This window comes from Ambystoma mexicanum, chromosome 5q, assembly GCF_040938575.1.
Source record: "Ambystoma mexicanum isolate Mex_15411 chromosome 5q, UKY_AmexF1_1, whole genome shotgun sequence".
Classification (NCBI taxonomy): domain Eukaryota; kingdom Metazoa; phylum Chordata; class Amphibia; order Caudata; family Ambystomatidae; genus Ambystoma; species Ambystoma mexicanum.
Window position 1 is genome coordinate 1,292,152,233 of NC_090933.1, and position 26,045 is coordinate 1,292,178,277.

At 50.4% G+C, this 26,045-nt stretch overlaps 1 protein-coding gene across 3 annotated transcripts in view; it reads left to right on the plus strand.

Moving 5' to 3' along the window:
* Positions 1-26,045, plus strand: part of IQANK1 (IQ motif and ankyrin repeat containing 1) — a 1,215,835-nt gene that overhangs the window by 778,360 nt on the left and 411,430 nt on the right. For all 3 annotated transcript variants that reach the window (XM_069621882.1, XM_069621881.1, XM_069621883.1), the window contains one exon: positions 18,826-18,951. In XM_069621882.1, the coding sequence (XP_069477983.1) occupies positions 18,826-18,951 (126 nt within the window). The remainder of the gene's footprint in view (positions 1-18,825; positions 18,952-26,045) is intronic.

Consider the following 26,045-nt stretch of genomic DNA (forward strand, 5'->3'; position numbering starts at 1 on the left):
ATCGCCGACTCACTCAGCAGAGAGCTGCGCTCGTGCCATGAGTGGGAACTACGCCAGGACCAAGTGGACTGACTCTTTTAGCGATGGGGCAAACCCCAGATCGACCTGTTCGCGACGGCGACGAACTCCAAGTGCCAGAGGTTTGCCATCAGGTTTCCCCAATCGAGGAGCATGGGCGATGCTTTCTCTTTCCCCTGGGACGGCCTGTTCCTATATGCGTTCCCTCCGTTGCCGTTGCTGCTCCGACTCGTCAACCAGCTCAAGAAGTCCCGGTGCAGGATGATCCTTGTCGCACCAGCGTGGCCGAGACAGATCTGGTACCCGGACCTTCTGGACTTGTCAGCGTCCCCACCAGTCAAGCTGTCGGCGGACGCAGATCTTCTTTCCAGAGAAGGAGGCGCCATTCTTCATCACAACCCAGAGTCGCTGAACTTGCAGGCCTGGCTCTTGCAGCACTAGAGTTTGGAGGGTACGATATCCCGGCCGACTGCAGAGAGGTTCTTGCGAAGGCCAGGGCGTCCTCAACTCTCAAGTGCTACGGACATAAGTGGAAGAGGTTCTCTAACTGGTGCCGGGCACAGAAGATTAACCCCCTGCAGATTACGGCCCCTCAAGTATTGCCGTACCTACTGTCGCTAGCCAAAGCTGGACTATCTTACGCTTCAATCAAGATACATCTGGCAGCGATTACCCGATACACCAGGACTACAGGGCGGTCATCCCTGTGTTCTCATCGCCTGGTTAAGAAATGTATGAAAGGACTGTTTCATTCCCGCCGGTGAAGGCACCAGCCCCGGCGGGGGAGCTCAACGTGGTGCTGACCAGGTTCATGGGTCCGCCATTCGAGCCGTTGCATTCGGAGAGATCCAGGCGCTATCCTGCAAGCCTCCATACCTGACCTTTCACGATACGAGGGTAGTGCTGAGGACGCACCCCTCCTTCATGCCCAAGTTGCCATCGGACTTCCATCTCAACGAGCCCTTGGTGTTACCAGTTTTTTCCCGTCGCCGGCCGAGAGGACTTTGCACTCGCTGGATGTAGCTAGAGCGCTGAAGTTCTACGTGGACCGAACGAAGAGTTTTCAGAGGACATCACAGCTGATTGTGAACTTTGGACCTGTGAACCAAGGGAAGGCTCTCTCGAAGGCTTCCATTTCCAGATGGCTCTCTGGCTGCATCATGCACTATCATCGGTTGGCAAACCGACCGTTGCCCGGCTGTCCGAGAGCCCATTCGACCAGAGCTATCGCTGCTACCATGGCGTTCTTGTCTGGTGTACCTCTGCTGGACATCTGCAGGGCTGCTAGATTCTACTGCGTCGACCGGGATTCCAGGGTGGAGTCCAGGGACGGCCAAGCAGTGCTGCGCAACCTGTTCGCCTAAGGTGAGCCTGGTGAGGAGGTAAGAAATGCTTAATGTTGAGTTTTGATGTAATGCTAAATGTTGAGCCTTTGCCACCTCCCGTGGTTGTGCATTTGTGTACTGCTATGTATTCTTATATTCATGAGCATGTGAATCCATGCCAGACCCCATGCTGGAGAAGGAACAAGTTACTTACCTGTAACTGTTGTTCTCCAGCATGGGCCTGGCATGGATTTACATGCGAACCCTCCCTCCTAACCCTCTGCGGCTCTTCACTTGGTCATACTGCCACTTCACGTGCTACCAAATCTGAGGATGGCTGCCAGAGGCGGGGCTTAGGGTGAGGGCAGTCATTGGCTGGGGGCAGTATGACCCAGAGACCAGTGATTGGTTACTACTGAGAAAGACAGATCAGAAACGAAACTGATACTGATTTTTTCTTTACCGAGTATTCCCGGCCTGAGGACGGGGAATATTCATCAGCATGTGAATCCATGCCAGACCCATGCTGGAGAACAACAGTTACAGGTAAGTAACTTGTTCCTTCCGATGTATCCGTTCCTTTTGGTTCAGTATCGGGCTTATCATTGGTTACGGGGATATCTATCTCTGGCTGTGGATGCTTAATAGGTTCTTTTCCAGAGATTGATATTTTGGCTATGTCTTGTGGTATCAGACTAATTGTAGTTACAAGTATGCGGCCACACATTTTGAGCAAGATCTTAACAGCAAACTGTAGTGAGGCCATGGACGATTGCAGTTCATCCAAGTCTGAGGGACTAGCAGAGGAAGCGTTACTTACTTCGATGTCTCTTCCTTCTGAGGCGGGATCCACCTGTATATTCAGATTCAGCAAAGCTGACAGTCTTGCTGATTCGTCCCTCTGAGGTTGAGGGTCTTCACTAGAGGAGCCGCTGGGTTGTATCTCCAGGGGTTTCATAATTGCTGGTGTCATCGTTCTCTGCATAGACAGACCGAGGTCCAGAAGATAGTTAGTGTCGATGTCGCCATAGTTAGAGTAGTCCTGAGGATTTGTATTAATGACCACAACTGCCTCAGCTTCATACATGGCAGTGGAGTTATTTTCAGAGTGGGCATTTTCGCCTGGAAAAAAGTCTGTAATTGCTCCTTTGACTTATGGTCCTTGCTTTTTCTGCTTGCCCTTAGTCATCACGCAGCCGTCAGTATGCTGTTGCTTTTAATGTTTCGCTGGCGCAGATTGTAACTTGTTTGCTGGACCATCTTACGTGGCGGCATATGGCAGATTAGCTGGTCCCTTATTTGTTAGAGTAGCAGAGTACAAGTTGTACCTAGGATCACTGTCCCGATGTCTAACGCTACATTGCAGGCAGTTACTGCAACAATTTGGTCTGTGCAATATAATTAGAACTCCAGTCTTTCTTTATTCTCTTAGTCACCGACTGTTTCTTTGACAGATCCTCGGTTATCTCAAGATTTGTGCAGTATGTCCAATATATTAATCTGACTCACCATATGACAGATTGCATTTCAATGTTTCTGACTATGAAATAGTCAGAGAAAGGGCCCTGAGACCATGTGAGAATAGAATAGGAGTGGAGCTTCGTCTGTATGTCTGTGCACGTGTGGCACCCAGAAGGTCTAATAAAGATCTACCCGACGTACAGGCCTTAATTATCATGTGACCTTGATAACAGTGTGACTAAGAGCGAGCAGGATCAAAGGGAATTCTCCCCACAGTCTCCTGCTCGCGTCATGTGGGCACAAGGTGCTCAAGTGCTCATGTGTCCAGGTACCCAGGTGCTCAGGTGCTCAAGCCACGTCAAGGTGTCCGGAGCACCACCTGAGAAGGACCACAAGCAATCAGTAAACGAGCTAGGCACTAAACCAGCAGTGGCTGCCCAGACCCAGCAACTTAAAATAAAGCGCGACAGTAAATATAACTGCCGCCCTACTAGCCCGGATTGCTCACCTATAGCAGTACGTACGATATGTCCAGTGGAGCAGGGGTCCAAGAGGGCTGGTGCGCTGCGGCCGAACCGCGGTCGAGCGTCCTCAGGCGCACACACATTCTTGTGGAGTGGATGGTGAATGGAGCTCCTTTGGGACCAACGCCGACACCAACTCTGCAGTGCCAGTCCGATACCAAAACTGTCGCAACCAAATGCGTCTTAGGTTCGGCTCGTGAGGCCGGGATCAGCAGTTCACGGCTCGCTCACTCACTCAATTTCGAGGAAAGAACCCTCGCTAACGTGGCCTAAGCAGCAGAACGTTGTGTCAAGCCGCACCTCCAATAGCCTCCAACAACAGAAACTGAGGCTGCTTCCTACACAATAGCTAACATTACATTTCCTTATTACTTGGCTGCCTTCAGCCATTGAGAGTGTGCAGGGAACGGGAGTTCCCCTATTGTGGGAACTTTTTCTTTTGCGTTGCATATTTCCACGATCCATATACCAGGACTGTTTCTTCTACCCTGCACCTTAAGACTTTAAGCCTATCATCTAAGACCTCTTCATTGTATTGATACTCAGTACATTGACCAAAGGTGTGTGGTGTATAATAGCTGTTTTGAATGCTACAACTTGGCAGGCAAAGATGTCTCTACCTGGTTTACAAGCCCATTCGACCAGATGTGTGGCTAATTCTTCGGCTTTGCAATGGGGGGGTACCAGTGCAGGACATCTGTAGTGCTGCAACTTGGTCTTCTCTCCATACCTTCATAAGGCATTATTGTCTGGATTCTGCATCGGGTCAGGAGGCGATGTTTGGCATAGCTGTTTTGCACCGCATTCATGAAAAGTAAATTCTTTGCTCCCACCTCCTACAGCACACAGCTGTGGGAGCCTATCAAAGATGAGGAATACATGAGAGGATCCCATCCATTCAAAGAACAAATTACTTACCCCTGGTAATTTTCTTTCGACTGGATGTTCCTCCCACATATTCCTCATCGCCCTCCCAGCCTTCCCCTCTTTTTTTAGGAGAATTTCCATGTTTTTGCACCTTCTTCTCTTCCAACGGCTGGTCGTCTAGTGACCTTAAAGATCTCTGTGCAAACGAGATGGGACAAACTAAAAACTGAGGTAACGGGCGCATGCATGCTATATATACTGATGTTGACGTCATACTCAAGAACGGACGGTGGCCGCTGACGGACATGATATATACGACGTGACGCGCAGAGTGCCCTCTGCTGTGAACAATTTCCGAAGCAGCTGACACTGGATGGGCTATGTATCAAAATCCGTGAGGCAAACATCCAGTCGAAAGAACATTACCAGCTGTAAGTAATTTGTTCTTTGCACTGAATTGGTGTATTTAGTGCCGATTTACCACCAAACTTGTAATGAGGCCCGATCTTTCTTCAATGATAGAAATAAATTCTATGGAATATGAAATTACTTCCCCTATGAATATAACTCCTGTCAAGAAAATGCTTTTCTATTCATCCAAACATCAATATTACTTGAAGTCCTGAGTGTGAACAAACTACATCTGTTTGAATGAGTCTGTTACTTTATAACATGGGTGACTTCCTTGTATAACCAAGCTACACATATGTCATGACCCTTAACTCAAACCCCTACTGGCATGTCCAACTGCCAGGTAAGGTCAGGATTCGGGGTTCCATTAGGTCCTCGGGAGCCTTACACTACCTTCCAAGACTCTCTTGGAGTCAGTCCTGGCGCCCTTGGCGCCAGGCTCATGTTCAGGATAAGAAACATCTTTGAAGGGGACTACTTTTCTTTGGGCCTGCAGCCAACATGGAGGCACCCACACAGTCTAGTTCCCTAGAACCAGACTGTGCGGTATAGTATTTTGGGTGTGGTAGCATGGGACTACTTTACCTGGACTACATTTCTGGGAGGCTATTTAAACCACACCCAAGCAACAGAACACGCTTCGCGTTATTCTGCAGCCAGCAGCGTGACGCTCACCGTGCCCAGTGTCCTTGATACCAGCGATCATTGAAGCAACGAACCTGCAGAGGAGAGAAAGAACATCATTAATAGACTCTTACCTGCAAACTCCATCCTGTGTCCGCCTAACGCTCGTCCATGCTTCTGCTGCTGGCGGTCACCCATCAGCATCTTCAGGACACCGCGTACGCACCAGAACGAAGCAACCTGAAGGGAGAGAAAGAAAGACAACATTAGAAAAGGTTACGTCATCACGAGAACTTCACCTGGTGGGGCACCTCTTAGCCGGCATCGTTCCGGAACACCACGCTCACCGGAGAAGTTCATCGCAATCTGAAAAGGAAGAAGGAACACAGGTTAGCAAGTGAAAGGCGAAGCAGCGCCGCACTTAGCGCCTTACTTACCAAATCGTAGTGCGCTTCTTGCACCATCCATACCGGCAGGTGCTCAATCCAAGCAGCACGACACGCCAAACCTCTGCTCACCTAAGGGGGTAAAGAAAAGACATAAACCACAAGGAAAGGAAGGCAAGGACAGTAACATATAAAGACTGCTGCAATAAGACCTACCTTTAAAGACACTTGAATGGGCTTGCACCAGTGAAGTAACTCGGTCGCCCAAGCCCACAGAAGAGTACGCACCCCTGCAAAGAAGGCAGGACGGAGAGCACGCCAGATATTACAATAAGGTGAGGAGAGGGCCATAGGGTCGAACTCAGGGGAGGTGGGAGAAGACCGTACCTGATCTTGAATCCAGTCCTCCTATGCTTTCAGGGCCGACTTCCATCGAAGGCACCACCCGGGATCGGGAAGAGGTCCAGGGCGCAAATCAAGAAATCAGGGCTGAGTGGCGTCCCCGTGGATACCAGGTGAGGGTAACACATACTGCATTTTCAAACTACCATCATCTTTAATAGACACATTTTGAAAGCCTCTTTAAATCTCCATGGCCTTCAGCAACCTATATTATATGATGCATATTAACCACATTTCATGTTTAGCAACATGTTATAGTCTTGTTAACTGAATCTCTTTCATGCTACCTTTAGTCTTCAATGACACTTAGATTGCAGTGGAAGTTTCTACAATGGTAACAGGGGAATAGTGCTCTCTCACTTATGACATGCCATCTTCCCCAGTGGGTAATTCCGCATGTTCATCATTATCAATCAGTTTTTATTTATATGCTTACATGAGTCACATTACAATTGCAAAATCCCTCAGATTTTCTACGTTATATCACTTCAATTGGGACAAGTTAGCTTTCCTTGCATAGGTGTCAATTGCATATTGTGCTCACTGTGGGGTGGCGCTAGAGAGCCCAACCACAAATGACAGACTCCCTGTGAGCTCCCAGAGCTGGCTCATATAAATCCTGTTTAGCGTTGGCACCGGGGCTACCTGGCTGCCATTATAAGTGCCCAAGAGGGTGCCAGCTGTGGCTCATTCCGGGCTTGTCTGACCCTCAGTGTGCAGCAGGAGGGGAATCTGGGCTGTGGGCTGTTTGGAGGTGTCTCCCGGGTTGCAGTGCTCCAAGGACAGCAGCTAGCAGGGGCGTGTGTTTATCCCACAGTGATTTGATGAGCGGCCTTTACGTCTCGGCCAAGCTGGTGGCCAGGGGTGGCCCACCAGGGCAGGAGGAGGCAGACAGACAGAGTCGACGGGCCCAGTCGGTGATTGATTGATTGATATTTTATTTCTATCGCGCTCGTACATAAGTGTTTCAGAGCGCGACAAGGCAAGTGAGGGGAACAGGGGAGAACAAAACAGCGATCTTACTAGGCCCAGTGACATTGAGAACGCGCAAGTGCATGGGAGAGGGGGAGGGGAAAAGTGAATGGAAGGGGGGGAGGTGGAAAGCGTGAAGCAGAGGAGAGACAGATAAATAACAATAAATAAATAATAAAGGCAACAAACAGTGGTAATGCAGCCAGCAATTTGCAAGTGCTAGGTTTAAGGCAGCAGACAGGGTAGGTCCGAGAAGTACAGGAAGAAAAAGGGGGGGCTGTATGGGTACAGATACAGACCCTAGTGCAAGGGGTGGCCCGGAGGCAGTGCGGGAGGGTGGCAGGATGAGCAGGTACCTGGGCCCAAAAGACAGAGGGTGGCCAGGTGCACGGTGCCAAGAGAGAACAGATAAGCAGGGGAGAGGGGGAGCAAAGGCAGAAGAAAAGAGGAAGGTCTTGAGGTGCTTCCGGAAACGGAGATGGTTCTCCTCAAGTTTTAGAGTGGCAGGGAGGTTGTTCCAGAGGGAAGCCCCAGCCGAAGACAGAGATCTACCCCCAGCTCGTTTCTTAGAAAAATGACTGACTCCGAGTGAGTTGGAGGTAGAGGAGCGAAGAGCCTGAGAGGGGAGGTATTTGCGGAGGGATAGCTGAAGGTATTTTGTACCCAGGCCCCAGAAAGCCTTGTGGACCATACAGAGGGTTTTGAATTTAATCCTTGCATCCACTGGGAGCCAGTGGAGAGATTTCAGAGCTGGAGAGATACGATCCCAGGGCTTGAGGCCAAGGACAAGTCTCGCAGTCCTGTTATGGATTAGTTGCAGAGGGCGCAGAGTAGAGGCAGGTAGATTTAGAGGGAGGCTGTTACAATAGTCCAAGCTAGAGAGAACCAGAGCTTGAGATACCATGAGCTTCTGGGGGAAGGAGAGGAAAGGCAGAGTACCTCTGAGGAGGTGCAGTCGGAAATTTGACTTTTTAGAGACCTCAGAGATGTAGCAGAGAAGGAAAGGGTGGAGTGAAAGATGAACCCGAGGTTCTTAGCCTCGCAGGTGGGGGTAGGAGGAGGGCCAAGGGAGGCCGGCCAGAGAGTGAGGGGAAAGGATGGTGAAGGTGTGCCGATGAGGAGGATCTCCGTCTTGCTGGCATTCAGACAAAGATCATTGGCGGCACACCAATCTTGAATGGCAGTTAGTCAATCAGAGATGAGAGAGGGAGAGGAGGTGGCAGAGGACAGCCTGAAAATGAGTTGAGTGTCGTCAGCGTAGCACTGGAAATTTGAGCTGAAAATGGCAATGCAGTGGGCGAGAGTTGCCAGGTATTGGTTGAAAATCCAGCGCGAGAGGTTGGACCCCTGGGGAACACCACAGGTAGAGAGGAGGATAGATGAAAGGAAGGACCCAAGTTGGACCTGAGAGGGTCGATCTGAGAGGAAAGAGGTCAGCCAGGCCAGAGTGTGATCAGTGATACCCAGGTTTTCACAGAGACGGTTGAGTAGGATGGTATGGTTGACCGTGTCGAAGGCAGAGGAGAGATCGCAGAGGATGAGGACAGAGGGAATGTTAGAGTCAAGGTTGGTGAGCAGATCTTCACGGATGTTTAGGAGAGCAGTTTACGTGCTTCTGGCAGCTCTGAAGCCAGACTGGTGGTCATGGAGACAGCCAATAGAATTGGAATGAAGGTTAAGCTGAGAGATGGCCAACTTTTCCAGGAGTTTGCCAAGAAAGGGAGTAATGGAAATTGAGCGATAGTTAGCTGGACAAGAAGGGTTTCTTGAGAAGAGGATGCACAAAGGAGTGCTTCAGAGGGGAGGGGAGGGGAAGGATCCAGAGGCAAAGGAGTGGTTGCAAAAATCAGCAAGGGCCGTAGCGAGGGTGTCAATGTGGTCCTTGATGGTTTTAGAGGAACAGGGATGAACGTGTTTTGAAGAGGCTTTCATAGATCGGACTTGTGTAGCAACCTTGTCAGGGGTGAAAAGAGGAAAAGACGAGAAGGATGGTGTGAGGGTGGCTAAAGGAGGGTCAGCAAACACAGATGGAGAGGGAAGAGGAGGAGTGTGGGTGGAGAGGGTGGACAGGATGACCTGGGTTTTTTAAATGAAGTGAGAGGCAAGGGCATTGCAAAGAGCCTGGGAGGCAACAGGAGGGGTAGAGACTGCAGCAGGGCTGGCCAGCTCCTTGCAGATTTTAAAGAGTTCGGCCGAGTTGTTAGATGCCGCAGAGACACAAGCTTGAATGTGGACTCTATTCTTGGCGAGGACAGAGAGTCGGTATTGTCTTTGTAGCAGGCGACAGGCCAGTTTGTAAGAGGATGAACAGGAAGTCCTCCATTTCCTCTCAGCTGCCCTACACTTACGTTTAAGTGTAGCTAGGTCAGAGTCATAACAGGAATTGCACTTGGCTTTGGACTTCAAACGGATCCTTATGACAGGGGCAAGAGCATCAAGCGTATCAGACATTGAAAAGTAGAGCAGAGACAGGGCTGTATCAGGATGAGAGACAGCCAAAGGTGGAGGGGGGAGAGAAAGTGGCGTCAAAAGCCTCAACTGACACACGCTTCATGGGCCGGATGTCCGATAAGGTAGGTGGCAGTGTTGGGGTAGGCTTGGCTTGGGGGGAAGAGAGGGAGAGATGAGAGGAGGGAGTGATCGCTCCAGGGGAGAGGAGTGGTCAGAGGGATGGAGAGGGGGAAGTCAGAGGAGATCAAGACATCAAGTGTGTGCCCTGCAGAGTGAGTCGTGCCAGAGGGGAGGATGGACAGGGAGAGGGAGTCGCAGAGGTCACGGAAGGGTACAGAGGAGGAGCAAGGAGAGTCTAAATGTATATTTAGGTCACCGAGGAGGAGGAGTTGAGTGGTAGAGGCCAGGAGGGAGGAGGAGAGGTCTGCCCACTCAGAGAGAAATGAGGTGATTTGACCAGGAGGCCGGTAGATGGTAACCAAAGTAAGACAATGGGTAGGCGAGAGAGAAAGCCTACAGACAAGGCATTCAAAAGAGAAGTAGGTCTGAGTGGGAATGATAGAGGCAGGAATCCACTCAGGAAAGATCAGGGCTACCCCCCCACCGGACCGGGAGGATCTGGGTGCTGAGAGGATCTTGTAGCCATCAGGGAGGAGAGTGTCAAAGCTTGTGGCAGAGCTGGCCGTGAACCATGTCTCAGTAAGACCAAGGACATCAAGGTCTAGTTCTTCAAGGAGGTGGCAGATGTCAGAGGAGTGTTTGACGGCAGAGCGAGAGTTGAGAGTGGCAATATGAAGAAGGTTGCCAGCCTTAAAGACCTTCCAGGGAGGGGTACAAATCAGAGGTACGCCCTGCGGAGGAGAAAGAGCCCTAGGAGGGGCAGAGGAGGAGGAGGAGGAGAGAGAGAGGGCAAGGTAGGCAAGGGGTGAGGGGAGGGGACAGCAGGAGATGAGAGAAAATTGATGAGGCAAGGGAAGCGCCTATCAAAGAGGAGGAGATTGGCCTGAGAGCCTTGGACCATGACAGTGCCATTTAGGTAGACATTAATGATGACTTTAGAGGAGTCAAAGGAAGCCATGAGAACTTCCCAGCGAGTGCCACCATTAATGGGAGAGGAGGAGATAGGGCAGAGCACAGAGACCATATGAGGAGTCCATAGATCTGACGAAGGAATGACAAAGAGGATGTCGGTAAGGGTCTGTCTGGCGAAAGCATTGGAGTAGGTGTCGGCGATAGGAAGACCAGGATTAGAGGCTAAGATATCCTTTTTGAACTTCTTCCTACCAGACTTAGTGAGACGGGAAGGATAGTCAATGGAGAAGCAGTTGGAGAAGATAGGAGAAACAGAAAGCGCCATTGGAGTGGAAGTAAGGAGAGGATGGAGATACTGGGGGTGGCTAAGGCAGGTAGGTGTGAGACAAAAGGTGGAGAGGAGGAATGTGGCCGGGCATCTCATGGGCCTGCTGGTGGTGCAGCAAGACCGGAGCTGTATGCCCTGTAATGCCAGGAGAAGTGACAAGGTTCCTAGTGGTGGACGGAGGCAGTCTGGAGCCCGTCTGCTGAGGTACTCTGGGACCTGTGTGTTGGTTGTGGGGCAGACCGCACTTCCTTGGCGGTGGTGGCTCAAGCAGGTCCTTCTGGGCGCCTCGCAATAACTTTCATCTGATTAGCGAAGGGATTCCTGACAGCGGGTTGGAGCCACGCCTGCCTGCAATCCTGGTGGGCCCTGCGCTGGCAGGACTTTGACGCGGCGGCCAGGGGCAGTTTGGAGTCTGTTAATTGCACCTACCCGGTGCCTGGAGGCAGTGAATTGGTGGCAGAGCAGAATCTGTCCTTTTGGTGCCTGTTGCCACTGGCGAGCCCCCCGTGGGAGCATTGGGAGGGGTCTGTATGTGTGACAGTGCTCCTGGCTGGAGCGGGCCAATGCAATTTTTGTAATCCCTCCAGGCCGGCAGGACAATGATCTGTGACTTGGAACTGTTATGACCATCGGCCTCTGGCTGTGGTGGCCTCTGCTGGACGGTGACTAGCTTTGGAAGATACTTGTCTCAGCGTGCTGGGTGCCTGGAGCAAGGTGTGGTGGCCAATCTGAGTAAGGGGTTGTTTGACTGGTGTGAGCAGGAGGGTTCAGTCCTGTGTGGCCCTGGACCATTGCGGCTGCTGATAGGATCTTACATACCATAAGATAAGTGGAGTGTCCTCTGTTTGGGCGGGGCCTGCGGTCCTCTTTTTGCTTGGGCCCGCTGGTCCTCAAGATGGCGAAAACCGATAAGACACAGAAAAAAACTCTCCCTTGAGGTGGGATCTCAATGCCGGCATTGGGTGGCTGGATTCCTTCTCCTCGAAGGTAGATATGCTGCAGCACCGGCTGGACAAACATCAAGATCTTTTGGATGAGATTGAGCACAGGATGTCCGGTCTGGAGGACGAGGCGGTGTCACCTACGGCCATGGTGTCGACGCTGGAGGAGCAGCTCAAGTCAGTCTTGCCCAAGAATGAGGACTTGGAGGGCTGGGCCCGCAGCAATAACATCGGGCTGGTTGGGATCCGTGAGCTGCAGGGCCAGTCCAAAATGGAGGAATTTGTTGAGTCTCTCTGCAGGGCTGTTTTCAGGGAAGCAGAACTCTCATCCCTAGTTGTTGTTGAGAGGGTACACTGGGTCCCGACGGTGCAGCCAGTGCCGGGGGCCCTCCGACACTCCATCAGTGCCTCTTAAATTATCGGGATCGGGACACTATTCTCTACCTGGCACGGCAGAAGGGTGATCTGCAATTTGATGGAGCTAAATTCCACGTTTTCCCGGACCTTTCCGCCACAGTGCAGGCATCCAGGAGGTCCTTTGTTGGGGTTAAACGTAGACTCTGAGACAAGAACATAGAATACTCCATGCTGTTCCCTGCAAAGTTGCGAATTCAATACGAGAGGAAGACGCAATTCTTCACACCTCCTGAGGCCTCAAGCTTGACCCTGGTTGTCATTCGTAGGCCTCGCCGCCTGTATAACCAGATACAAAGGCCAAGTGGACCCCTTGAGTACTGACTATTGGATGCCGTGGGCAGTAGATGTGAGCTGGACCGCCGACCCAGGCACTGTTTGGCAGACATCTATGTTGTGGAAACCTGGGTCAGCCCTTGGTGCCCCTTGTATCCATTTGAATGAGTCTAGGTTGCTTTTTTGGGCTGGGGGGCTTTGTTGGCTGTTTTGGGAGTGGGTTGGGTGGGAGTGATTCAGGCAGGTTGGGGTTTGCCCGTGGGGGTGAGGGGTGGTGGTGGAGCTTGTTGTGCTTGATGTTTTGTTTTGGAGTTTCAGTCCTTATGCGGTAGATCACTGAGACACCATAGAGGCCAGCTAGTGACTCTTCTCTACAGCGGGGAGGGGGCAGCTCCTCAGGATGTTTGTGGTTGGGAAGGATGGCCTTTAATGTAGCCACGTGGAACATTAGGGGGGAATCAGCCCGCAAAGGTTAAGAGGGTTGGCCAGTATCTGCGTAGGCACATGGTGGATGTGGCCTTCATCCAGGAGACCCACCTCACCCCATCCTCGGAATCCAGTTGGGCTTCTTGCTGGGGTGCCATTGGTACTTTTCCTCGTACTCCTCCTATGCAAGGGGAGTAGCGATATTGATTAATAAAGCTGTAAAATTCAAGCTCATCTCACTGCTAAGGGAGGAGGAGGGGAGAGCCTTATTGGTTTGTGGTGTTCTGGAGGGTGTAAGTGTATCGCTGGTCAACACATATGGGCCTAATGTGGATAGAGTCGCAATTCCTTTGATTAGGTGATGGTCCAACCTGCTTGGTGTCTGGATACAATTGTTGTGTGGGGCGGGGACCTGAACACGGTGCTGGATCCGAGCCTGGATAGATCCGTGGTGGCCCACAGGGCTCAATCTAAAGTGAGTAAACAAGTAATGGAAATATGTCGGGTCAATCGCTTGGTGGACGTTTGGAGGATGCATTATCGTGACGCAAGGTCAATAAAGGAATAACGATCCCGTGACCCATGGAAATAGTTCCTCCTTGAAATGTGGCCCCCATGCCCTCTGAAACACTGACAAAATTACGATCATCACCAAATAGCAGGCGGCTAAAAGTCTTCAATTCAATTGAACATTAGGGACAGGATCCCCACCAGCCCAAACCCCTAACCCTAGACCCCACCATCCCACACCTAAGGACCGAAGCACGTACGTGCTACAAGGGCAACCCCAGAAGAAATGACTACTGAGGCCATATCCTAATCGGCAAAAAAGAAAGGAAACAAATCTCCACACTAAATAGTAGACCCCACGAAGTGACATTGATTTTCAACAGGGGGTGCATAAGGAAATGGAAGCATATTTTACGCAAAACAATGATTCGGTCTCTACACAGGGGATGCTCTAGGATTTCTTCTAATGTTACATTAGAGGCATTGTATGGGTAAAGAAAATGGGATTCGCAGACAGATTAGGAAGAAGCTTGAGGCAAGTGAAGAGCATTTGAAGAGGCTAGAGGGGGGGATACGTGTCCACAGAGGACCACAGTGTCCTGGCTGCGCTGCAGCAGGAGTTAGATGTGTTTTGAGCGAATGCCAACATGGAGATTAGATTTCTGGGTCAGGGTCATGCTGTGCAGCAATATGGCAAAGGGCAGAAACCATGGGCCCTACTGGCCTGACTGCTGGCGCCAGATAGGAGACCGCAGCAGGTGGAGTGTATCCAAGAGCCTCCAGGGAGGCCTCTCTATTGCGATGTGGACATCGCTGCAGCGTTTCAGCAATTCTATGGACACTGTACGCCTCTTGCCATATGCAGGATGAGGAGCGCTCGCAGGATTATTTGGAGGAGTTTGAATTGTATTGGCTGGACGCCCTGCTTCGGGAGACCCTTAATCGTGAAGTGTCGCTGGAGGAGATTCAGGTGGCTATTAAGGAGCTTCCCGGATCTAAGTGCCCTGGTCCTGACGGTCTCTCAAGGGTGTTTTACAAAGCTTATGCTCCCGTACTTGCACCTGTGCTTTTTCAGGTGTATGAGGAATCGCTGGCGGACGGGGGCCCTTCCGCCTTCGCTATGGGAAGTCAATGTGATTCTCTTGCACAAGAAAGGCAAGCCAACGGAGGAGTGTGTCCCTTACTGGCCGATATCCCTTATTAATGTCGGTAATAAGATTATCGTCAAAGTGCTGGCTAATTGGCTTCTTCCTCTGATGCCTAGGCTGGTAGGCCAGGCAGGCTTTGTCCCTGCCAGAAATACAGTTTGGCCTGCACTGTTTTTCCAGGGTTTTATCAGCGCTCGTGCCGAAGTCACAGGGGATCACAGTGCTGTGGGACGCTGAGAAGGTGTTAGACTCTGTCGAATGGCCCTATCTTTTTGCAGTTCTCTGGAAGCTTGGCCTTGAGGCTCGCTTTGTCTCCATGGTGTCTCTGCTATACGCTGGTCCAACAGCTAGGATAGTGGTTGGGCGACATCGGTCCGGGAGTATTGTCATAAGTCGCGGGACGAGGCAGGGGTGCCTGTTGTCTCCACTTGTTATGGAGCACCTGGCGGCAGGTCTGTGTGAGCAGCATCTACAGCAGGGGCTGCAGCTAGGCCCTCATAGATTAATCATATCACAATATGCGGATGATGTGGCGTTATTCCTGAAGGACCTGGCGCTGAACCTGTCTTCCATGATGCGTGAGGTGATGAGGTTTGGGATGTTCTCTGGATTGAAGATCAACCACAGTAAGTCTCTGGGACCTCCCCCTTACGGACGGGACGGCAGTGTTTGAGGATGATTTTGGGCTTGCATAAGGAGTTGACGGGTGCTCGATACTTGGGGGTGGATATTTCGCGTAATCCGGACACTCTGTTTTGTGACAACTATGCCAGGGCTATCGGGTCCCTCCAGGAGCAGGTGGCACGGTGGAGAAGTCTCTCCCTCTTATGTTGTTGGGGCGAATCTTTATTGTGAAAATGATTATTCTCCCAAAGTTCCCCAACCTTTTTCTCAATGTCCCACTGTTTCTCTCCTCTGGCTTTTTCCTACAGTTGCGGGGCATCATTCTAAATTTGATCTGGGCAGGGAAGCAGGCCAGAGTGGCTTACGCCACGCTCACTCAACCTTATGAGAAGGGGCGTTTGGCCCTGTTGGACCTGGAGCGCTACTGCTGGGTGGCACAGGCTCACTATTTGGGACACTGATATTCTACACACTTTGTCCGTCCTCATGCCCAGGTGGGGAGGGCGCTGGTTGACCCTCACCTCCTACGTTCCATGATCCTCGGGGCCTCACGGGTTGGGTTTTCAAATATTGTGAAGGTGACTTGTGTGATCTGGCAGAAGATTTCTGGGCGCAGAATGTCTTCAAGGGGGCGTTCCCTTTGTTTCCCAGGCAGCTTTACATGGGCTAATACAGTCACAGGGGGAGGGTCGCCTGGTCTCACACCTGTACAGTAGTTCATGGCCGACATCCTGTGGGATGGGACAGCATCAAGGTCGTGCTGGGAGAGGGTCCTGGGTAGGGACATTGCGAGCAATGATTGGAAATATGTATTGAGGCAAAGCCGAAAAGTGTCCTTGAACTCTAAATTCAAATTGATTCATTTTAACTTCTTGCACCAGGTTTATCACGGTTTCATGTCTTTATAACGAAAAACAAATATCGAAAAGTAATTATAACGAAAATCAATTAACAAACTCAAATAACGAAATGCATTGGCTATATTGTAAAATGTCCATATAACAAAATGCAAACACTGATAGATGTATATAACAAAACCCTATATTATGTAGTTTTATGAAGCATTTGAAGAGGGAACAATCATGCCAGGAAATCCAAATCGCACAGTCAATAGCAAGAGAAAAAAACAGGAGTGCAAAGGAAGAAATATAGAGATTTGCAAACATGTTTAAAAGAATGTATTCCTAATTTCGGCAAAATAGAGGAAATGGCATATTTACAAGGCGCAGCATTAAATGTGAAATATTAAAAAAGACTTACCCAAAGGGATCCCAAATGTGAATATATCAAAGTGCCATTGAAACGCGGATCCAATTTCATCTAAGGGAGAATCCCGAACATAGGAAAAAAAAAAGCTCCACATCCAGGAAGCAAGTCATGAGGAAAACCATAAACATTTTTGACAAAAGCGCAAGATGGACGAAGGAGTCCAAACGCTAACCTGAAGTCCAGTGTGCTGTAAAATCCAAACTCCAACATCCAAGGAACCAAGTCATGAAGAAAACCATAAAAAGTTGAAAAATTCCGAAGATAGACAAATAAATCCAATCTGAAAAACCTGAAGTCCTGAGTGCCAAAGAACCCAACATCTACATCCAGGAACCAGGTCAAGAAGAAACCGTAAAAAAGTTCAAAAGATCCAAAGAAAAGCGAGGAAATCCAACCAGAAACCTGAAGTCCAGTATGCCCGAAGTCATCATAAGGATCCGAAGAACCAGTTTTAATCAGAATCCAGGTACCCAAAATTGAAGAAATCCAGGAAACGGAAGATAAAAATCCACTGAAAAACAAATAATCCAAAGAAAACAGGATCTCCAAAGAAAGCTGTACGATCGTGTACAAAGCAGAATCCAAAAATGGCATTGGAGTGTTTCCAGTCGGAATACTTTGGAAAAAGCCATAGTTGCAAAAAAAGTATTAGAATAATACTTTTAAATGTTATAATACATTAAAATACAATTACATTTTTTGTTATTTGTGTTATTCAATAAAAGTGAATTAGTTATTTGAAATTCACTGAATTTTTTTCTGTTATTTGTTCTGTTGTTATTAACACTGTATAACGTTTATCAGACCCCTGCTAAACTTCACAGGCACTTTGCTACTGCCCCATAGTCATGCGGCAGATGCAAACTTGGCCCAGCCGCGTTCCTTCATTTAGCCTGGGAGTACCCGCACGTGTCCCGGTATTGAGGGTGGATGTATTGGGCAAGATGTCACTTATTGTTGGGGAGCAAATCGATCCTGATCCCTTGGTGTCGCTCCTGGGTGCACAATGTCATTGCCACGCTCGGTCAGGCGTCTGGTAGATCTGCTTTTGGTGGTGGACCGTATGAGGGTCGCTTGTCCTTGTGGAGGGCAACCCCCACCTAGTATGAATATGTGGTTACACCATGCGGTGTACTGCCATGACATGGAGGCAGCCTTTATTCAGACTGCCATTGCATGCTCGACCTCTGTTAAGACCTCCCCTTGGTCATAGGGTTCACTCATCAAGGACACTCAAGATACTCAGGACAGGTACTCTTAGTGGTTAATTTATTAGCTTCATAGTTACAGGATCAGATGTCATCAAGTCATTGAGATATCAAGAGGATCAGGGATAAGAGCCCACTGGCTCCCACCACCCAGGCTCACATATTGTAACTGCCTGGGTTAGAACCAATTCAACTCCAAACATTCTAACCTCACACTCCACACTCACAGCCTACATTCTGATGATATCAATCCTGGCACAGCACACATGCAAACATAAGAGCCAACCCTAACACCTCCTTTCCTACAACAAACAAACACACCTCAAGCTCACCTAGAGGAAGCAACCCCAACAACCTCCTGATGTGTAGGCGCAATATGTACAGCACTTGATGACTACAGGGGAACAAACATGTTATGTGACGCTGTCATTTTCCTTACTGTGTCCTTTATTGGTCCTGGAAGATGTTTACTTTATTTTTATTACATTTTTTCCTGTCTCTACATGGTGGAGCACTGCCATTCTCGGACTTTACGTTTGTCTTAGTGTGTTATTCTAAAATGAATAAATAAAGTTTGAAAGAAAATTGTTATCCTCACTGTGTACAGTTGTGATGAACTCAATATATCTGGTAAAATCATGTTTGCCCTACAGACCAACACATTGCCAATAACCTTTTGGGGTTCAATACTGCCCCATGGAAATAAATAACGCCACCTATTATAGCATACTCTTCTCTTATCTCTTTCTCAGGTAATCCTTCAATCCATGTTGAACCCCATGTTTGCTGAAGTGAACTACAATTGAATGTGTTCAATTCTTATTGTGACTTCTGCCAAGTGCAGATGCACTGTTACTGGACTATAGGTAGATGTCACTTTCTATGAGTCATTGGTATAATAATGCCATAAGACATCATACCTCCATATAATGTCCCTCACCTGCCCCTCGTGTACTGTGTAAAAGGCGGGCATCATGCTTAACCCTATTGTATCTCACAGGGAGATTGACGTTAGGTAGATACATGGTTCATTGGTTCATCCTGCTTTAGGCCTGAGAGACCCATTAAAAGCACTCACCCCAACTGTTATCATTTCTCATACGCCCCATAACAGAACCTTATGATTGTTGCAAATGCATGACAACGGTCAGTGTACGTGACCTGATTATTAATTGTGGCAAATCTCATACTTTCTTGCTTTTTTGCAGGGTGTTTTTGGCAGAACTCCTCTTTACCGTGCAGCTTTTGGTGCACACATTGCTGCAGTGCAGCTGCTTTTGCAATATGGTGCTGACCCAAGGATCTATGCAGAGGATGGCAGCACACCTGAACAGGTAGAGTAACGCCAGACTTGGCAAATCTCTGTCTCACGTACCACATCAAGAGCCATCATTTTACGTAAAACTTAGCATGGCCTTCCTTGTTTCAGAAAGATGTTTTGGGGGGCCACCTTCCCCAGGGCTGGAAAACCCCACTTGTATATTTCAGCAAATAAAAATGTATTGGTGTGGTGAAGTTTAAGGTTTACAAATGAAAAAGGGCAGAATGAGCACGGTGTAAAAGGGGGTACAGGCAGTTTCCGTTGGTGCAGTTCTGTATCCATGGAGCTCATATCTGAACACCCAATCAAGATAATATACAGAATGGGAGGAGCAAAATCAAAGCAGCCTAGGTAAAGGGCTTTGGTTGAGGGAGGCAGCATGTGGTGATTAGATTATAATGGGGAATATCTTTCATTATACAAACCGGAAAGTGTGGTTTGCCGGGGTATAGCCTTGCGATTGTGTAATATTAGTTATGCCATGACCTTCATTGATCGCCAAGCAATTTCACTTTCCCACACCAAAGACATGAAAGCAGGTTAAAACATGTCAGATTAGTAAGCCCCCTTTGCAGGGGATTGTCATTGGCCAACACATGCACTTTTAAAGGAGCACAGCATTGAGTTTCAAATGACCGATTCTTCCTTATAGAATACAGTTGTACCATCAGCTTTAATTTCTGTCTCAAATATGTGTCTTAATCTAGCTGACAATGCAAGGGGCTTGTAACTGTGGATTATCAGGGGACATGGCTATTGCCCGCTGCACAGTGAGCAAAGAATTAAAGACAGCAGGGGAGATGAAACCTTAAATGGCCACTAAAGTAAAGCTACTAAGCTCTCTTTGCCAGAGTTACTGGGGCCTACTGAAAGCGTTGAAATGCCCTAATGCCTGCCCTGCAAATTCTTATCAGAGCTTCTTTTCTGCCAAAAGATCGAGCCTGCATCTAATTCTAATGTCTTTATCGTCAGGAGTATATCAGTACCAACACATAGCTAACATGCCTTTCTTTTATAAGAGCAACTGGTGTGAAATTACATGTTATTAAGGGATGTGAATCAACATAGTGTGTGGGTAGGGTGGGAGTTAGTTGGAAGACCACCTCCATCAACATAGAAAGATAGTGTCATGACCACAGGCCCCAGAACACAAAAACCACACCATCTAGTGATGGGGACAATGGGTCACTTGACTCACTTATGTCCCTTTGGGACCCATAAACACAGGAGCCCTGGCTGGACTCAGTACTGGCGCCTTTGGCGCCAGGCTCATATAGAGATTGAGCAGGAACACTTTATTTCAGTGCAGGAGTGCTTTTATTTTACAAGAACATTCCAGGAGCTAAAAGCCAGAGAACATCCTCATGTGCTGACTCATCGGGTGTGGCTCCCTAGGCCTGGTCTTCATGTGCTGACTCATCGGGTGTGGCAGGCAGGCTGAACCTGGTGGGCGTGGCTTCAGAAGCTCAGCTATATAAGCTGCTCCATCCTTAAGGCCGGTGCTTCGCGTTACTGTGCACTTGCGTGCATCGTGACGCTCACCGCCGCTTGGACCAGTTTACTTACCTTTGAAACCAGGCGTTCTCCTGCATACTCACCTCCAGGAAACCGGTGCTTCATCGCTTCATCTGCAGACTCATCTCCTGACATCCAGTGATCTTGATCCGACGCTGCAGCACTGCACTCCGCATCCACAAACTCGGACCCAGTGAAGAAGAAGAAAGACGTTAGAACATCCATCCTAGGGCCGTGCTGCATTTGGACCCAGCGCGCACCCTAGTTAACAATTTACCAGCTACTGTACCGCTGCAGCTTTGTTCCTCATTCCCTCCGACTGTTGTCTCGAGCTCCGCAGCTTCGGCCGGGCCGGCAACATCACCTGCAAGGGGAAAAAGCAAAAGAGCAACCATCAAAAGAGGAACGGACAGCAATACAATACAACAGACTTTACAATACAACAAAAACAGACAAGGAAAGACAAAGGCAAACAGGAACACTTACCTGAAGTATAGTGGCTAAGTCGCAGCTGGACTTGACTACCACGTGCAAGGGACCAGTGAAGGAACTCGGGCCAGATCATACAAGCGCCCCTGCCAGAAGCAGCAGGACGGAGTGCTCGCCAAAACTAATCAACAGGTGAGCTTTCTAGGGACAGCGCATCCCACAGGTACCACGGTTTGGGAGAAGGGGTCTGGAAGGCGATCAGGCGCATAAGCTGGCGTACTCACGCTCCCTATTCTCCACGCAGGAGTAGTCCCGAGCAGCATCACGTATTACCACCAGTCACCACATAAGTGCAGAGGGCGAAGTCGGACCTTAGCGACCTCACCCCCGGGAGGGCTGCAACCGTGCCCCAACGCCTCTGCAGAGACCAGGTGAGCGTAACAGATAGTTTAGTTGTTGAAAGAAATCCAGTGAAGGAGTAAGTCGACCTAAAGCAGCCAGCAGGTACAGCTCTGTGCATGCATTCACAGGAACAAGCTGGCATCCTGCTGGTTGTTTTTTTGCTCCTTCTTGTTTCTGCCTTTTCCCAGACCTTGAACCTGTAGCCTTTCTTCTCCCAGAATTTGAACCTGACCCCTCTCCTAAGGAGCTGGTCTCAAGCTGTTCTGTTCTGTATTCCTGCCACTTTAAATTGCGATAAATGTGAATAGCAAGTGCTGAGGCGGTGAGTGGTGGTGCCAGGAATGTCATTTAGTATTTGCTACAAGTACTGGGGGCCAATCCATGCCACTCCCTTGGTACCCCTAACCTTGCCCTTGCGACCTGGTTTAGGTATTGCAGGAATTGTGTCAAACTGAAAGTGATGGGATCCTTGTACACATTCAGTCGGCCTCAACCCTGAGCCCTAGCTAAGTAACTCAGCAGCTTCCAAATAGCTGCTGCAGAGCTAAGGGTGCTCCTCATCCCCACCCTCGCAGCATCTTCAGTAGATGGCTGATGTGAGGTATGATGGGGTGGCACGCCACAATTAACCATACTGATTCTCAGAATAGTTCCAGTGGTGTTTATTGGGACTTTACAGATAGAATGGCTTCTGGTCATAAGATTCTTCCGGGTCTACCACTGTCTTAAGGGGAATTAGCGCTAGGGCCGTCCCTCTCTATCTCCACTTCCCCAGTCTTTTCCCTGCCTCCCTAACCCACGCATCCCTAATGGGGATTAGTATTCTCCTCTCCAACAGTGTCCCCTGACTGTCTGATGTTATAGCTGGCTTCTATTAGTTGCCTGCCTAAAGCGATGGCTAACTGACCTTCTAATCTCTCGCTGACCTGGCACGCTTGGTATTCGAGAGAGCTAGTGTCACAACTCTTACCCCAGACCCCCACTGGCAAGTCCACCTGCCAGGCAAGGTCAGGGGTCTTGGCTTGATTAAGACCTTGGAGGCCTTGCATCCACTCCCAAGCCTCAATTGGAATCAGTCCTGGCGCCAGGCTCATATGCATTGTGGAAAACATGTTTGAAGGGACTACTTTACTTTGGGGCCTGGAGCCAACATGGAGGCATTAGCATAGGCTTAGTTGCCAAGAACTAAGCTATGCGGTATAGTCTTTTGGGTGTGGTGGCCTGGGACTACTTTACCTGGACTACTTGCTGAGAGGCTATTTAAACCACACCCAAGCAACAGAGCACGCTTCGCATTACTTTGCAGACTGAAGCGTAACACTCACCGTGTCCTGTGATACCCGTGAGCCTCAGAGCGATGAACCTGCAGAGAAGGCAAAAGGAACATCATTAATAGGATCTTACCTGCAATCTCCATTGTGTCATCCGCTCGCCGTCCGTTGCACAGTCTGCTACTTGCGGGACGCCCTCCAGTGAACAGCTTCTTCTGGGCACCCCATACCTACCGGAACGAAGCGACCTGAAAAGGAGAAAGACAACTTTAGAAAAGACATACTCCGGCATAGCGTAAGCCACGAACATCACTAGAAGCTTACCCGACTTGTCACCTCCCGGCCGGCATCGTTCCGGAGTTCCGCACCCACTGGAGAAAAACATTGCGACCTGTAAGGAAGAAAGAGACACAGGTTAGCAAAGGTAAGACAAAGCAGAGCAGCACATAGCGCATTACTTACTGCATTGCAGCGCATATCTCGCGCCATCATTTACTCCGAACCTCCCACACGCCTAGGGAGAAAGAAAGGACATTCTCCAGCATGGATTCACATGCTCATGAATATTCCCCGTCGTCAGGCCGGGAATCCTCGGTATAGAAAAAATCAGTATCAGTTTCGTTTCTGATCTGTCTTTCTTAGTAGTAACCAATCACTGGTCTCTGGGTCATACTGCCCCCAGCCAATGACTGCCCTCTCCCTAAGCCCCGCCTCTGGCAGCCATCCTCAGATTTTTACCGCACGTTCAAGTGTTGGGAGTCCTCGTGCTGTAGCTCTCGAGCTTTTGCTGCGTTTTCTTGCTTTTTCAGGAGATTTTCCTCTTTTTTCGGTTAAATAGAGCCTCAAGATCCACCGTTTCTACATCCGATCAACGGGGACCCGTTTCGGAGTTTTCTACGCCCGTCAAGGGATAAGATTTCATCGAGTTACGCTTTTGGAGGATTCCAGAAGTTCCGAGGCCTACCCTGGACATGGCCCAGGAGAAAGGAAGCTCGACGCCCGGGAAGCTGTTCAGGACCTGCCCTGGATGCCAGCTTCAGAATGTGTTCAAGGAGGACGAGCATTCGTTATGCCTCTACTGTCTCCATGAGGGCAAGACGCACATGGAGAAGGACTGTGCGTTTTGTGGGAACATGTCGGAGCGGACCATGAAGGATCGCCACCTCCATCTCGCCAACTGGCTGGAAGGGAAGAGCCCGTCAGGCGAGAAGAAGAAAAAGAAGTCCGAGCGGTCTTCTAAGTCCTGTGAGGGCGCCCCGGCGACGGAGGCCCAACAAAAGGCAAAGCACTGCGAGTCCGCAGGAACCGGGAGCACCAAACGGTCGGGCTCCTTGGCTGCCAGGCAGGGCGCATCCTTCCCTGGCGCCATCAACCACGAGCCAACACTCTGGCTCGGGTAAGAGGAAGTCCGAGAACCCGGCGAAGCTTCTGGAGAGGCCCCGGTCGATCTCGAAGATTCCGGCAGAGGGGGAGCGAGGCTCGGACCCTCCCCCCAAGGTGAAGGCCCCAGGCGTACAGAAGGTGACGATGGCCTTAATTCACCCTGCTACGACCTCGATTGAGGATGTCGCAGCGGCCCTGGCTCAGCCTGTGGAGGCTACGCCAGTGGAGGCGACCTCAGGATCCAGAGTCTCCCTGCCACCGCAGAGGGAGTCGTCTTTCAGGCCCATTGAGAAGACCCCCACGAAGTCCCCGTTGGAAAAGGAGGGGGAGGGGCCTGTGGCCATCGTGGATACGGACACGACCTCTGAAGAAGAGCTCATCGAAGTCGTGGAGGAGGCCCAACCCATTGGGAGGGATCCCGACGAGGGCGACGATGAGAGCGACGGTGTCGCCGACGAGGTTCCTCAAGAGCCCTTGCGCCTGTCGTTTCCGGTGCCGCAGGACACTTCGGCGGCCATTTTGTCAGCGATTCAGTCCTTATGCTCGGAGATAAGGACAAGGTTGCCCCTCCCCCCGACGGAGGTACCTGAGCCAGACCCGACGGGGGAATCAGAGCCGGGACCTTCGGAAAGTCCACCGCATAAGAAGAGGAGGACGCATCCTCCGCCACCTCTCCCACCTCTGCGGCCTGCTCTGCCTTCCCCCACGGGGATGATACAGGCACGGACACGGCTACGACAGGTACAGATGACGACGGAGGCGACGACGGGACGTGTCCCCCGTCGCCCCCTACTCGGGCGTCCCCGCCCGACGAGATTGGATCCTTCCATGCCATGATTTCCAGGGCATCCGAGCTCTTCCAGCTCTGCCCAGAAGAGAAGAAGAAGGAAGGGTTCCTTTACCAATGGCGCGAGGCTAAAAGGAAGACGGTCCTCGCCGTATCACTTCTTGATGACATCTGGGATGAGGGGCTCGCCCTCCTCAAGAACTCTGCCACGGCGCCTGCAAAGAGGGACCGGTACGAGAAGAAGTACCGGGTCCCCGACGCTGCCCCCTTGTGCCTTGGGGCGCAACCTACCCCGGATTCGGTCGTCTCGGCGGCGGCAAAGAAGAAAGCTGGGGGGGCATCGGCCTCGACAACAACTTCCCCGCCGGACGGCGAGGGCAGGAAGCTGGACACGATGGGACGACGGGTCATCTCATCCGTAGCGACGACTATCAAGGCGGCCAACACCCTGGCTATCGTAGCCCGCTACGACAGGGAGTTGTGGTTCAAAATCGCCCCTCTATTGGACTTCCTTCCGGACGCCAAAAGGGCTGAGGCCCTTGAAATCTTACAGGAAGGTGAGATTGCTTCGGACCACGCCATCACGGTGGCAACGGACATCGCCGACACTGGTTTCCGTCAGTTGGGCAACAGCGTTTGCCTGAGACGACGAGGATGGCTCAAGGCGACGGATTTCCGCCAGGACGTACAAACCAAAGTTTTGGACATGCCCTTCGATGGGAACAACCTGTTTGGGAAGGCGGTTGATGAGTCCCTTCAGGCCATCAAGACAGACACGGGGACTGCCCGGGCACTGGGAGTGCTTCAACAACGACGGCCGTCCTTTCGGACTTCCGGAGGCAGACAAGGTGCCTCCAAGGGATCTGGCAGTGGCTCCTCGACGTACCGCCAAGCGGCAAGATCTTCGTCTCAGGAGGCCTACAGCGGACACGGCAAGTCAGGTGGTGCCCGTTGTCGTCGACAGGGAGGTCAAGGAGGCAAGGCGGCCTCCAAACAAGATTGAACCGACCGAGGTTCGTCAGCGTGTGGGAGTCCATCTCCACCGACAGTTGGGTGCTGGACGCCCAGGCCCAAGGGCACGCCCTCGAGTTCCAGAAGAAGTGCCCTCGCGTTCCACCCGTGTCCAGGAAGGAAAATCGCGTCCCTCAACTACTGTTGGAAGTAAGAGCGATGCTCAAAAAAGGTGCCATCGAGCTTGTCCCAAAGAGGCTTCGGGGCTTCGGAGTTTACTCAAGGTACTTCCTCGTAAAGAAGAAGACAGGAGGATGGCGTCCCATCCTGGACCTGCGACGACTGAACAAGTACATCAAGGCACAGAAG